General features: G+C 47.7%; 1 protein-coding gene across 11 annotated transcripts in view; it reads left to right on the top strand.

Moving 5' to 3' along the window:
• LRRFIP2 (LRR binding FLII interacting protein 2) overlaps window positions 1–14,932 on the top strand; it is a 291,111-nt gene that overhangs the window by 192,299 nt on the left and 83,880 nt on the right. For all 11 annotated transcript variants that reach the window (XM_069215054.1, XM_069215036.1, XM_069215027.1 and 8 more), the window contains one exon: window positions 13,774–13,866. In XM_069215054.1, the coding sequence (XP_069071155.1) occupies window positions 13,774–13,866 (93 nt within the window). The remainder of the gene's footprint in view (window positions 1–13,773; window positions 13,867–14,932) is intronic.

The following is a 14,932-nucleotide window of genomic DNA, read 5'->3' as shown; positions in this document are numbered from 1 at the left end:
GACATATGACAACACAAATATCATTGTGCTCAAATCTAAGGACAATGTCACACACAATACTGCATTTAGTACACCACCTACAAACATGTCATTCATGCATGTCAACAATACTCCTTTGGAGTAAATTGCTTTCACTTACCTAAAACATGCAACTATGCAAACCGCAGGACAACTACTGCCAAAACCGCAAGGATCCACAGCAAAGGAAGCAAAAGCTTTGAACTAGAACAAAAAGAAGAAATAAACAGTTATAATCATGTAGGAACTTGGCTCTGTATGTACTATTTCAAAGTAAGAAATAGCATGCACAGAGTCCAAGGGTTCCCCTTAGAGGTAAGATAGTGGCACATAGAGATAATTCTAATGCTCTATTTTGTGGTAGTGTGGTCGAGCAGTAGGCTTATCAGAGGGTAGTGTTAAGCACTTGTTGTACACACACAGGCAATAAATGAGGAACGCACACTCAAAGACAATTCCAGGCCAATAGGTTTTTGTATAGAAAAATATGTTTTCTTAGTTTATTTTAAGAACCACAGGTTCAAGATTTACAATCAATACTTCAAATGAAAGGTACTTCACTTAGGTATCATAGGAACTTTGAATCAGCAAAATAGCATGTACAGTTTTTGCAAAAATGGCAATAAGCTATTTTAAAACTAGACACAGTGCAAATTTCAACAGTTCCTGGGTGAGGTAAGTATTTGTTAGTTTTGCAGGTAAGTAAACCACCTACAGGGTTCAGAGTTGGGTCCAAGGTATCCCACTGTTGGGGGTACAGGGCAACCCCAAAGTTACCACACCAGCAGCTCAAGGCCGGTCAGGTGCAGAGGTCAAAGTGGTGCCCAAAACGCATAGGCTTCAATGGAGAAGGGGGTGCCCCGGTTCCAGTCTGCTAGCAGGTAAGTACCTGCGTCTTCTGAGGGCAGACCAGGGGGGTTTTGTAGGGCACCGGAGGGAGACAAGTCAGCACAAAAAGTACACCCTCAGCGGCACGGGGGCAGCCGGGTGCAGAGTGCAAACATGTGTCGGGTTTGCAATGGAGTTCAATGGGAGACCCAGGGGTCTCTTCAATGAAGCTGGCAGGCAAGGCGGGGGGGCTCCTCGGGGTAGCCACCACCTGGGCAAGGGAGAGGGCCACCTGGGGGTTGCTTCTGCACTGGAGGTCGGATCCTTCAGGTCCTGGGGGCTGCGGGTGCAGTGTCTTTACCAGGCGTCTGGTTCTTAGAAGCAGGCAGTTGCGGTCAGGGGGAGCCTCTGGATTCCCTCTGCAGGCGTCGCTGGGGGGGGGGGGGGGTCAGGGGGGTCAACTCTGGCTACTCACAGGATCGCAGTCGCCGGTGATTTCTCCCTGTAGTGTTGTTTCTCCGCAGGCTGAACCGGGGGCGTCGGGTGCAGAGAGGAAAGTCTCACGCTTCCGGCGGGAAACGTGGAGTCCTTTTAAAGTTGTTTCTTTGTTTCAAAGTTGTTTCTTCTTTGGAGCAGAGCCGCTGGCCTCAGGAGTTCTTGGTCCTTTTAGATGCAGGGTAGTCCTCTGAGGCTTCAGAGGTCGCTTGACCCTGGGGGACGCGTCACTGTTGCAGTTTTTCTTGAAGTGGGGAGACAGGCCGGTAGGGCTGGGGCCAAAGCAGTTGGTATCTCCGTCTTCTCTGCAGGGCTTTCAGGTCAGCAGTCCTTCTTCATCTTCAGGTTGCAGGAATCTATCTTGCTTGGTTTTGGGGGGCCCTAAATACTCAATTTAGGGGTGTGTTTAGATCTGGGGGGTTAGTAGCCAATGGCTACTAGCCCTGAGGGTGGCTACACTCTCTTTGTGCCTCCTCCCTGAGGGGAGGAGGGGGGCACATCCCTAATCCTATTGGGGTAATCCTCCATCTGCAAGATGGAGGATTTCTAAAAGTCAGAGTCACCTCCGCTCAGGACACCTTAGGGTTTGTCCTGACTGGCCAGGGACTCCTCCTTGTTTTTCTCATTATCTCCTCCGGCCTTGCTGCCAAAAGTGGGACCGTGGCCGGAAGGGGCGGGCATCTCCACTAGCTGGAATGCCCTGGGGCGCTGTAACAAAGGGGGTGATCCTTTGAGGCTCACCGCCAGGTGTTACAGTTCCTGCAGGGGGAGGTGAGAAGCACCTCCACCCAGTACAGGCTTTGTTACTAGCCACAGAGTGCCAAAGGCACTCTCCCCATGTGGCCAGCAACATGTCTGGTGTGTGGCAGGCTGGCAAAACTAGTCAGCCCACTCTGGAAGTCGGGTATGTTTTCAGGGGGCATCTCTAAGATGCCCTCTGGGGTGTATTTCACAATAAAATGTACACTGGCATCAGTGTGCATTTATTGTGCTGAGAAGTTTGATACCAAACTTCCCAGTTTTCAGTGTAGCCATTATGGTGCTGTGGAGTTCGTGTTTGACAGACTCTCAGACCATATACTCTTATGGCTACCCTACACTTACAATGTCTAAGGTTTTGCTTAGACACTGTAGGGGCATAGTGCTCATGCACCTATTCCCTCACCTATGGTATAGTGCACCCTGCCTTAGGGATGTAAGGCCTGCTAAAGGGGTGACTTATCTATGCCATAGGCAGTGTGAGGTTGGCATGGCACTCTGAGGGGAGTGCCATGTCGACTTAGTCATTTTCTCCCCACCAGTACACACAAGCTGGCAAGCAGTGTCTGTGCTGAGTGAGGGGTCCCCAGGGTGGCATAAGACATGCTGCAGCCCTTAGAGACCTTCCCTGGCATCAGGGCCCTTGGTACCAGGGGTACCAGTTACAAGGGACTTACCTGGATGCCAGGGTGTGCCAATTGTGGAAACAAAGGTACAGGTTAGGGAAAGAACACTGGTGCTGGGGCCTGGTTAGCAGGCCTCAGCACACTTTCAAATCATAACTTGGCATCAGCAAAGGCAAAAAGTCAGGGGGTAACCATGCCAAGGAGGCATTTCCTTACAAATACAAATGCTTCGCCAGTTGACAAACACCCCACCACCAAGAACTTAGAAATTGTCCCTGGTGCCTAAGTGGCTTCTGCCCCACTAGGAGGCAGATGGGCCTAAAAAAAAATAATAGGCTGATCTGCCTCCAAGGTGGGCAGAAATGGCCATCACTAACGTGCCCCCTTTTGGGGGGGGGGGGGGGGGGAACCCTTGCCAAAGGTGCCGCCCCCCCAACACACACACACACACTCACACACACACACTCTCTCACACACACACTCTCTCTCTCTCTTCCCATCCCCCCCCCCGTGCCTAAGTGGATTCTGACCCCCTTGGGGGCAGATGGGTGTAAAAAAAAATTGGCCGATCTACCCCCAAGGAGGGCAGAAATGGCCAACAGCTGTGTGCCCACTTTAGGGGGCGACCCTTGCCAAAGGGAGTAAACGGGGGGCACCCCCAGCACTAAACAAAAAAAGGGAATCAAAAAATGCTTGGAGTATTGGTGGTTTTTGCCCTCCTTGGGGGCAGATGGGCCTACAAAAATAGGCCCTTCTGCGGGGGCAGAGATAGCCAATATGAAATTTCCTCCCTTTGGGGGGGCAACTCTTGCCCAAGGGGTGCCCCAAAACACACACACACCTCACAATCCCGGTGGCTTCTGTGGATCCGGTGGCGTCGATGACTTCGCCACGAATCCAGTCGACGCCGGGGAAGAGAGCCCGTTTATCCATGACGCCGATGGATATGGCGTCGGATGAATCCGGAGACCATGGTGTGTCTCCTGGGCCGTGTCAGCCGAGGTAGTCGGCGTCGGCCAATTCTATGTTGATACCAAGGATGGAGGCCAGGCTGCGCTCAAGAAGAAGGGCTCTGAGGCTTTTGGAGGAGCAAGAGTATAGAAGGCAGCTCCTGGAGGAAGAAGAGATCGCTGACCCCCTGGGAGACTTTCAGGGTTTGGACTTCTCGAGTGGTCTTGATACTTCCCCTGAGTGGGATTTAGCTTCTCCTGGGGAATTTACCGAGGAGGCTGCTTCGTTCCATACAGTGGTAAGGAAGGCGGCGGACTTTCTAGACCTTCTGGTACCGGCAGCTGAGGTAAAGACTAACATTCTGACGGAAGTCTTGCATCCTGCTTCGGCTGCTGTGGAACCACTCCTTCCGTTCAATGAGGCTCTTACAGAACCAATCCTGGAAGTATGGAGGAACCCTGTATCTTCGACTGCTGTGAGCCGATCGGTGGCGAGAAGATGTAGAGTGACTCCTGGGGTCCCAGGATTCCTCTCTCTGCATCCGACTCTAGAGAGTCTGGTGGTTCAGGCCTCGTGCTCCTCACGTTCGGCTCCTGGTTCCTTCCCTGGGGCTCCATCGGACAGGGAATCGAAAAGGATGGAGCAATCTGCCAAGAAGGTTTTTTCTTCATGCAATATGGTCCTTAAGTCTGCAAATGCCACTTGTGTTTTGGGCAGGTATATTCATGCCCTGATGGACGCTGCCAAGGCTGTGCTACATGATTTGCCTCAGGATATGCGGGGTCTCCTGTCTGATTCGCAAGCAGCAGTGACTCATGTTATTCAGTCGGGACTGGATACGTCTGACTCGGTGTCCAGGGCAATGGGCACATCTGTGGTTACCAGGAGGCATGCATGGTTGAGGTCTTCTGGATTTTCAACAGATGTACAGACGACCCTGTTGGACTTGCGGTTTGATGGGGACAAGTTGTTTGGTTCCAAAGCTGACTCTGCCTTAGAGCGCTTTAAGGAGAGCAGGGCTACTACCAATTCCCTGGGCCTGCAGGCTTCTACGACCACCCCGTTCAGGTCTTTTAGAAGATTCAGGGGGTTTGGAAGAGGAATTTCCTTTCGGGGAGACCCCTACCAGCAGGCCAACAACAGTCTAACCTTCCCTATAGGTCCTATAGAGGGCGGGGTAGGGTTAGAACAAGAGGAGCCACCCAGCAGCACCCTGCCTCTTCCTCAGGGGGGGAGTGCAACAGGGAAAGCAGCCTTAGTCCTCCATCCATTGCATAACATGCTTCTCCTGTAGGGGGAATTGATCACATTGGACTCCTGGGTCCTCAATATTGTGGGGAAAGGTTATGCCCTTCCTTTTCGTGAGTTTCCCCCTCCCATCCCTCCCCGTCCATCCTTTTGCACAGAAGACCATCTCCTGTTGTTGCAGCAGGACGTTCTAGTCCTTTTATCGAAAGGTGCAGTGGAGTTGGTTCCAGAGCAGGAAAGGGGTCAGGGTTGTTATTCAAGATATTTCCTGATCCCCAAGAAGGATGGTCATTTGAAGCCCCGGTGCTGGACCTGAGGGTTTTGAATTGGTTCCTCAAACAGGAGAAATTCAAAATGCTGACTCTAGCGCAGGTGCTTCTGGCGTTGAACAAAGAGGATTGGATGGTGTCTGTCGACTTGCAGGATGCTTACTTTCATATCCCTATTCTGAAGTTGCACAGGAAGTATCTCCGGTTTGTGGTAGGGTCGCAACACTACCAGTTTGCGCTCCTGCCTTTTGGTCTTACTTCAGCACCTCGAGTCTTCACAAAGGTAATGGCAGTGGTTGCAGCAGATCTCAGGAGGAAGGGAATATGGATATTCCCTTACCTGGACGATTGGCTGATCAAAGCCAAGTCTCCGGAGCTCGTGCTGCATCACCTGCAAATGACAACCTAGTTGTTGTTTGATCTGGGGTTTTCGGTAAACGTGCCCAAATCTCACCTGGCACTCTCTCAAGGCCTTCTGTTCATAGGGGCGGTACTGGACACTACATTGAATCGGGCCTATCCTCCGCCTCAGGGGATTCAGGACATTCAGGCGTTGATTCCAATGTTTCAAAGTGGAGCCTTTGTTCCAGTCCTCAAGGTCCTTCATCTGCTCAGTCTGTTTGCTTCTTGCATTATGTTGGTCACTCATGCATGCTGGCACATGAGGGCTCTTCAGTGGTGCCTCCGCAGGCAGTGGTTTCAGCACAGAGGGGGATCTCTAGGAGTCGATAAAGATCTCCAGAGACACTGCAGCGGATCTACGATGGTGGGCTGCGGACGGCAACCTTTCCCAAGGAAGGCCGTTTTCGCTACCACCACCAGAGCCACAGTTATAACGGATGCCTCCACTCTAGGGTGGGGAGGCTCATCTGTGGGACCTGGAGGTCAAGGGTCTTTGGTCTCCAGTGGAACAGATGTTTCATATCAATCTGTTAGAATTGCGGGCGATACGTTTGGCTCTCAAGGCCTTCCTCCTGTCCTTTCGCGGTCAGTCAGTTCAGGTCCTGACTGACAACACTACCGCGATGTGGTAGATCAACAAGCAGAGAGGAGTAGAGTCATACCTTCTTTGCAGAGAGGCTCTGCGGCTCTGGTTCTAGGCACAGGACCATCAGATTTGCGTAGTAGCAAATCATCTGGCCGGAGTTCTGAACGTACGTGCGGACAGTCTCAGTCGACACTTCTCGGTCGATCACGAGTGGCGTCCAGACCTGGTCCTTCATATCTTCCAGATGTGGGGATTCCCTCAGGTAGACCTCTTTGCCACTCGGGAGAACACACACTGCCAGTCGTTCTGCAGCCTCCAGTATCCGGTGCAAGGAGTGTTGGGGGACGCGTTTCAGATGTCCTGGTACGGACAGTTGCTTTACGCATTTCCCCCCATGCCCTTGATTCCTGGGGTTCTGAGGAAGATTTGCCAAGACCGGGCCCAGGTCATCTTAATAGCTCCGGATTGGCCAAGAAGGGTGTGGTACTCAGACCTTCTCTAACTCTCACTGTGCCGTCTGCTCCGTCTCCCTTACAGGGCAGATCTCCTCTCGCAGTTGCAGGGGCAGGTTCTACACCCCCACCTCCAGAGCCTGCACCTTCATGCCTCGAAATTGGACGGGGCAACCTGAGTTCCTTTTCTCTCCGGCCAGTAGTGGTGGATGTTATTTTATCGCCTAGGCGACACTCCACCAAATCTGTCTATGCTGGCAGATGGGCAAAATTTGTTGCTTGGTTTAGAGAGAAGCAAATTGATCCTTTACGGGCCCATTTGTCGGACATTTTACTATTTGCGTTGAGGGGTTGTGCAGTTGCGACTGTTCAGGGCTATCTGTCGGCACTGTCGGCCTTTCTGTGCCTTCCCAATCAACCCTCTTTATTTAAGTCCCCTATAGTTATGAGGTTCTTAATGGTTCTTACCAATAGGTTTCCTCCCACTCCGTTTATTATGCCTCAGTGGGATTTGAATTTAGTTCTTACATTCCTGGTGGGTTTGCCGTTTGAACCTTTACATTCATGTCCGTTAAGGTTGTTGGTGTTAGACTGTTTTTCTCATAGCCATCACGTCGGCTAGGCGAGTGAGTGAACTTCAAGCGCTTAGCGTTAAACTCCCTTTTACTTCTTTTCATGTGGGCAAGGTGGTGCTGAGGACCAAGGCGGCTTTCCTACCAAAGGTTGTTACACCCTTCCATTTGGGACAATCGATAACACACTCGTCTTTCTACCCGCCTCCCCATCCATCAAAAGAGGAGGATAGACTGCATCGGCTTGACAAGAGGAGAGCGTTAAGTTTCTACATCGAGAGAACAAGAGAGTTCTGGGTGGACGATCAGCTCTTTATTGGCTACGTGGGGAAGAGGAAAGGCAAGGCTGTCCACAAAAGAACACTGTCCAGGTGGGTCATTCTTTGCATAAAAGTATGTTATTCCTTAGCAAAGAAGGTTCGTCCTGTTGGAATTAGAGCCCATTCCACCAAGGCTAAGTCGGCCTCTTCGGCCTTGGCTAGAGGTGTTCCTGTGGATGAGATTTGTAAGGCCGCGACTTGGGCTTCCCTCCATACTTTTGCAAAGCATTATGGCTTGGACGCGGAGGTTAGGAGGGTTGGAAATTTAGCACGGTCCGTGCTGCAGGATTTCTTGGTGTGACCATTCAGGCTCCCGCCAACAAGTGCAGTACTGCTTTGGGACTCTATTCATTAGGTAAGGCATCCCCAGGTAGTTGTATCCAGCAGAAGAACAAGTTACTTACCTTCGGTAACGCCTTTTCTGGTGGATACACTAGCTACCTGTGGATTCCTCACGGTCCCACCCGCCTCCCTGTTGCCTGGTTGGTCATACAAAGATTTCCTAGGGTGAATGTATATTTGATTGTATATGTATATATAAGTACATATATGTGGTATATTTAGATGTTTATATTTGTATATTTTGCTGTTTTTATTTGATTAAATATTACGTATTTGATTGATGTAGTCATGTCAAGTATGTGATGTCAGGTGATCACCTGTTCGCTTCAAAGGCACGTAAAAAATGGTGAAAACTGACGTCAGCATGCAGGCAAGGTCCTCTTATTGCCACGATGATGTCAGACGGAGTCGCGTGGGAGTCGGGCAGTAGGGACGTCCTTGTCGACGTGCAGAGCTGGGAAGAAAATTTCCGTTGAATGCTGGCTCATTGGGAGAATTCATTAGGTGAGGAATCCACAGGTAGCTAGTGTATCCACCAGAAAAGAAGTTACCAAAGGTAAGTAACTTGTTCTTTACGAGCATCGTGAATACTAGGCTGTGTCCGTATATATCAGGATCAGACCGGCTTCATCCCTGAAAAACCTGCAGAGATAATACTAGGCAATTCTGCCACCTCCTGGATAGGACCCAACGCTTCCAACTGCCCACTCTTCTCTCTGTTGACACAGAGAAGGCTTTCAATTGAGTACACTGGTGATTTCTGCACACGGTTTTAATCCAATATGGATTGGGGGCCCACGTTTCTGTAAGTGGATCCAGTGCAATTATGCCCCCCAGAGCTATGGTGTGCGTGATGGCTCTCTATCCCGGCAATTTTCAGTTTCAGGTGCATGTGACCGGGCTGGTCCCTGTCACCTTTAAGGTTTGCCCTATATATGGAACTATTTACTGAATGCATACGCCAACATCTGTGTATATTTGGTACAATGATGGAAGGCAGATAACCTAAGTTGGCTCTTTATTCAGACGATGTACTGCTTTGCTTATCCCGGCAACAGATTTTGGTCCCAACTGCCATGGAGGAGTTGGAGACTTTTGTGGCAGTCACTGGATTTAAAACTGTTCTACATAAATCATCTATTCTGAACTTGACAGTACGTGAGGAGGATAGAGCACTGCTGGAGACCACTATGTCCTTTACCTGGGCCACACAAGGGGTGAAATATCTGGGCCTACAGATATACTCTACACTGACCTCTACAGCCAAATGCAATTACAATGCACTTCTGAGAAAGGCCCATTTGGACCTGACCAGGTGGAAGGGTTATGGCCTTTCTTGGCAGGGCCGTTTGGCAGCAGTCAAGATGACACTTCTGCCATAGGTGCTATACGTTATGCAGACCTTGCCTTTGTAACCTCCCCCTAAGTTACTGGACAAACTACAAAGTCTCATCTGGGAGTTCATATGAGTTGGATAGAAGGCAAGAATGGCAAAGGGTAAGCCTACCTGTCACAGACTGAGGGGGGTTGGGAGTCTCGCTATTACCAAGCTGCCCAGCTGTGCTGTATGATAGTGGTCCCACCCAAGCACAGAGAAACACTGATGTTTTATCGATCAAGCAGTGGCAGGAGTGCATGTCTGAAAAATACAGTGGCTACCAAGGGTGCATTGTCCTCCCAGGGTGTCCGTCTCCCCCATTTTACGAGCCTCGTTGGATGTCTGGGACAAGGTGCAGATGCTGAGAGGCCTGTCCACCCCCATATCTCCGCAAACCCCGATTATTGGAAACCCAGACTTACCACCCACACTTATTGAGTCCTACTTCCAGGCATGGCAAGCATCCAAGTGCACAATAGTTGGTGACCTCTTTGATACAAGTGGAGTTCTGGACTTTCCTCTGCTCCAAGAGCGTTATGGCCTCCCCCGATGGCATATTGGCAGTATCTGGCTGTTCACCACTGGGTGTTCTCGTCTGTGATCTGCCCCCGTGCAAGAAGGCCGCTTACCCCATTTGAGAGATGGCTGCTTACACATATAACCGACAGATGACTAATTTCAGACATATATGCTTTTTGGTAATACCTACACTCCTATCCAGAACCCCGGCGTGGTGTAGATGAGAAACGGAATGCGAATGCCTATTCACAGACAGAGAGTGGGGAGATGTATTGCACCATGTACGGGAATCATCGCATAACACGAATACTAAAGAACTATTTCCAAACATTGCTCATTACTGGTGTTATACCCCAGAGAGGATTGCCAGTTGGAAGACAGGTACTGATAAGTGATGGTGTCATTGCGGATGCATAGGTACGCTCACACATTTGCTGTGGCATTGTCCCAAAATTGCCACCTCCTGGCGTACTGTTTTGCAAGCTATAGATTACATTTATGACACAAACTTTCCACGATTCCCCAGCTATGTTTTACTGGGGTTCCCAAATTCACAAAGAAACATTCCCGGGAGCATTAAAGGTTGTGCCATTACACTGGTAACGACTGTTATTATCCCGCTGTAGCTCGGACACGATTCCCACACATGCATACTGGCTTCATAATTTATATGATCTATTGGGAATGGAAAAACTGTCCGCAGCAGCCACAGGCTACTATTTGACAGGACTTTGGGACCCTGCGTCTGTTATCTTTCAGATGAGTTTAGGGAATTGCCATGCCCCCTGTACTTAAACTCCGCTTGACCAACAATGACTCAAATTCAAAGTAGACGGGCGACTCTGGGACGAATACCACACAACTTAGCCTAAATATTCCAGCTGTGTTTTTTTTTTACTTGGACCTGCTAGATAGCCTACTACCATGTGCAGTCGTCACAAATTTCTTTTCCCTATATTATCCCCTCCTTTTACTCCCTCCATTCCCCCTACATATCGTTCATGCCCCACTGGCCCTTGGTTGTAGGAGGGAGATGTTGTTCTAAACCAAATAAAAGTGATTTTAATCCCAAAACTATTTGAACAGGTAGGTGTCCTTTATCTTTTTTTGAAGATTAGTGGTATGGCTCTCAACTTCTATAAAACCCCCTTCTCTTGTTGATTAAGCAAAAATGTCTTTAACTATGAAGGCCTAATTCATAACCTGCATATGGTAGTATTTATAATTAATACTCCAGTAGCAGTACTTATTCACAACAAATTGCAGTTAAAAAACCTCTGCTGCTCCTGTCCTCTCCGAGGGGAGGACAAGAGTAATAGATCTCTCACATATAGGCATGCATTTTAGTAGCAAATGTTGGAAAACCAGAGGGATTGGTGGGAAAGGGGGATAATTACTCAAAAATGGGCTAGAACGAGGGAAAATTATTTAGGGGTTTGGGAGGTACAGAACACACACACTCACAAAAGAGTAAAACTATTGTAATTCACAAAGTGCACTTCTATAAATACTACAACCCTAATGGTTTCAAAACAGATTTAAATATGCTCCTTCCTTGTAGCATGTCAAGCACCACGGTTGGCCAAATAAAAACTTGTTCTCAATTTAACCTCGGGTGGACCAGGTCATCTGGGGGTGGGCTGGTGGGGGGGGGGGGGGCAGTCTGGGGGGCATGTGGTATTATATTTTATTTTTTAAAGGGAGGGAGGGAGGACCACCTCTGCTCTCCTTTCTTCAGATATTTGAGGGTGCCGGCTCCTGCCATCTCCCGAGGTGCCCACCCTCAGGTGATAGCTTTTTCCTTTCACTTGGCAGGAGCTTCGACTGCTTCCACCAACAGAGAGCAAACAATAACTCAGCTCCTAGCAAGCGGGAGCGGGGCAACTGCTCCCGCTTGCTATGAGCGGAGTTTTCATCTGTTTCCCTGCCCACTGTCATGCGGGCAAGGAAATAGATGAAAGATTGCATATTTAGCAGCTACCTATGTGCGGGAGCAATGCAGACTCCTGCAGAAGACGGAGAGCTGGCGGAAACCACAGGGGCTTTCAAGCTTCTCAAATGGTCTCCTTCAAAGCACACTGGGTGCCCTGGGTGGGGCAAGAGCACCCGAGTACAGTGGCCAGGGGAACGGGGTCCATGGGACTAAAATCAGCCAAGGGAGGGAAGCGGTGTGGCCCTCTGCCCCTTTTTAATAGTGGCTGGCCCCCAGGGGGGATGGGGTCTCGATGCCAATATCGGCCTGTGAACGAGGGCGACACAGCCTCGCTCCCAGTTTTACTTTTTCTATAGGCCCTGGGAGGAGGTCGTCCCTGGTTGGGGGAGGTGGGTCCTTGCAGCTTCCCTTTAAGGTGTTTAACAATTTAACCACTACCTCCCCGGGGCTTCAAACAGCCCCAGGAGAGGCGGGGGGAGGTATGGGGATAGGGAATGAGTCACTGCGCAGCCCCTTTCTAATTTTGAAACTGAAGCCTCAGGAAGGTGGTGGTCAGCGGGGCTCCTAAGAGCCCAAGGGCATAGGCCGCAGACCAGAAGGCCGTGCTTGCATGTGGTTGCATTAACACAAATAAATAAAAAATGCTTAACATTAAATAAACCATAGAAACTCACCGAAAAGAAAAACCAGAAGATACAGGGACCGTTAGGCTCACATTTCAAATGTACAAAACCATAGAAATTCAGCAGTTATAGTTAGTTACTTCAACTAACAAAAACTTGTACCCTAAGTTAACTATAACTTGCACCCTTTCCATACACTGCTAATTACCCCATATATTGCATCACTGATGGCATCTTCTGTGACATGGGTAGTTGCAAACATTTTCCCAGGGTTCACAAAGTTTGGTCAGTGATGTGACGGAGGGCTGCATTGATGCCAGCAGGGCAGCGGTCAGAGTTGGGGGGTGTGGTAAGATGAGTGTAGGGGAAGCATGGTATGTACATCTAGTGTCAGAATTGCGCACTGTGAAACCAAAATCCCAGCATCACCACTTAACTAAATTGTGTGATAGTAGGCAATTGTTTTATTTCACTTTCCATCCTTTTTTCATTATTACATACAAGGATTTCAGTATACATGACTTCATGATGTGTGCTGTACAAAACCTTCTCCTGAGTTTGTTTTAATAAACCATAATGGTATGCATGTAGAATATAATCCCAGGCCACCCAGTACTGCACATAACTGGCTTGCTTCTTACAGACTATCATATTTTTACTCTCTTACTGCAAGATGTCTTAAAAGGTATTTCCAAATGCGAGCTGTTTCTTTAACTTAAATTAACCTTCGAATAAATGCTTGTCTATTTATTCAACATCTTTTTAATGTTCTTGCTGAATCTGTCCAGTGCTGCTGTTGCTAGGAGGCCATATGTAAAGGTCAGGAGGGTCGCATGCGGCCTCTGAGCCGTACTTTAAAATCACTGTTCTATGGCATCATTCTTGATGAGGAAACAGTGCATGGGGGGCCAAAAGTTAGTCACCTTAGGGCATAATTTATAGTTATTTGAAATAACTCTAACTATAGCTGCTGAATTTCCATAGTTTTGTACGTTTGAAATGTGAACCTAACTATATCTTCCCTCTAACCTTTGGTTATTTAAGTGAATTACTATGTTTTTTTTTTTTTTACATTCTGTTTCCTAACTATAACATAATATATATCAGCCTCATGTGGCTCCATTCAAAACCGTGGCGCCCACCACACCAGCCTTCAGCTATGAATTTCAAGTGAACTAGACTCAGTAGCCCTCCTAGTGCATCAATGTGGTTCATCTTTGCAAAGTTGCAGTTCCTCCATCAGTGGAGCAAACCTTGATAACTGCTAATTACTTTCAAATATCCATTATTGTGAAAGTGAGAATGGCATAAAGCATGTCACAAGGCTTGCAGAGATGTCCTCTGCCATTTCTATTCAACAAAACGTATTATAGTGGTTAAAATGGTTCACTATTCTTTAATTATTGTTTGCAATCAAGATATACCTTACCTTTTTCTTTATGATTCATACAGGAACTGGAAAGGCAAAAGCATGCATGCAGTGTTTTCCAGCATAAATTGGATGAACTTAAAGAAGGCATTCGACAAAGAGATGAACTGATAGAGGTATGTACCCTTTTACATATGTGCAAAAAAATCCCAAAGGTTTGTTTCTGTGGATATGAGAGAAGCAGCCTTACGTAGAACAGTAAGGTCTGTCAATAGAATAGTCTCCAAAATATCTGAACATTTCTGGAATAATCTTAATTAAACGTAGAGGCCAGTATAGCGTCTATGCAATGCTGAAGAATGATTTAATTGGGAAAGAAAGTGAGTGGTAGCTTAACAGTATTAAAACACATTTGATTTTTTTTTCTTTTCAATCATTTCATTTGAATATTGAACATGCCCAATCGCTGTAAATGAGCAGTATACAACCTGGTATTAAGTTGCCATTGCCTTATCGGCCATAATCGTCCGGGTTGGCCGATCTCATCAATGAGAAGGTTGTAACGTTAGTTCGACTCTAATAGAGCATATATCTTCATTGCCTGTTTTCCATTTTAAAATATGGGAGAACATAACTCTCCAAGGCGGAAGTAATACAAATAGCAACAGAGCAATAAAGTTTTGATCTAAAAAAAATATATATATATTCTCAATCGTAATTTGGTATCTCGGCCCGTTTACCATTTGCATAATCCATGAGTTAATGATCGACCTCTGATACTGTAGCTTGTGAAGATCTGCTCTTATTGTCGGAGCTATGGTCCATAAAGAGCAATTTTACAAGTATTTTGACCTGGAAATGGTCAGAGGAGCCTCTTCTGAATTGATTAGGAGCTTCATACAGGTCATATCAGGGATAAATGTAACATTCAAATTGAGAATCTTCTGCCAGTCAACACACTTATTCTTTTTATTAGTGCTGCGGGTTAAAACGGTCTTTTTAGATTATTTTGCTTCCAGAAAAGAAATTAAGTACGTGTTCATGTCCAGTGAAACATAATAAAGTGAAATCCGTTCACCGGATTAGGAAACTTACTTTAATCAAAATTTGCTACATTCCTGCAGACAAATGAATTGATTGGGTCGTAGTTCTAAAGGTAGCCATGCCTTAACATGTTCTTTGTTTTAATTAAATTCTATCATTGTCCCATCAACGTTTCGTACAGTTCCGCTTGGCTCGACC

This window comes from Pleurodeles waltl, chromosome 2_1, assembly GCF_031143425.1.
Source record: "Pleurodeles waltl isolate 20211129_DDA chromosome 2_1, aPleWal1.hap1.20221129, whole genome shotgun sequence".
Lineage (NCBI taxonomy): Eukaryota > Metazoa > Chordata > Amphibia > Caudata > Salamandridae > Pleurodeles > Pleurodeles waltl.
This window is presented reverse-complemented; position numbering and strand designations above follow the sequence as displayed.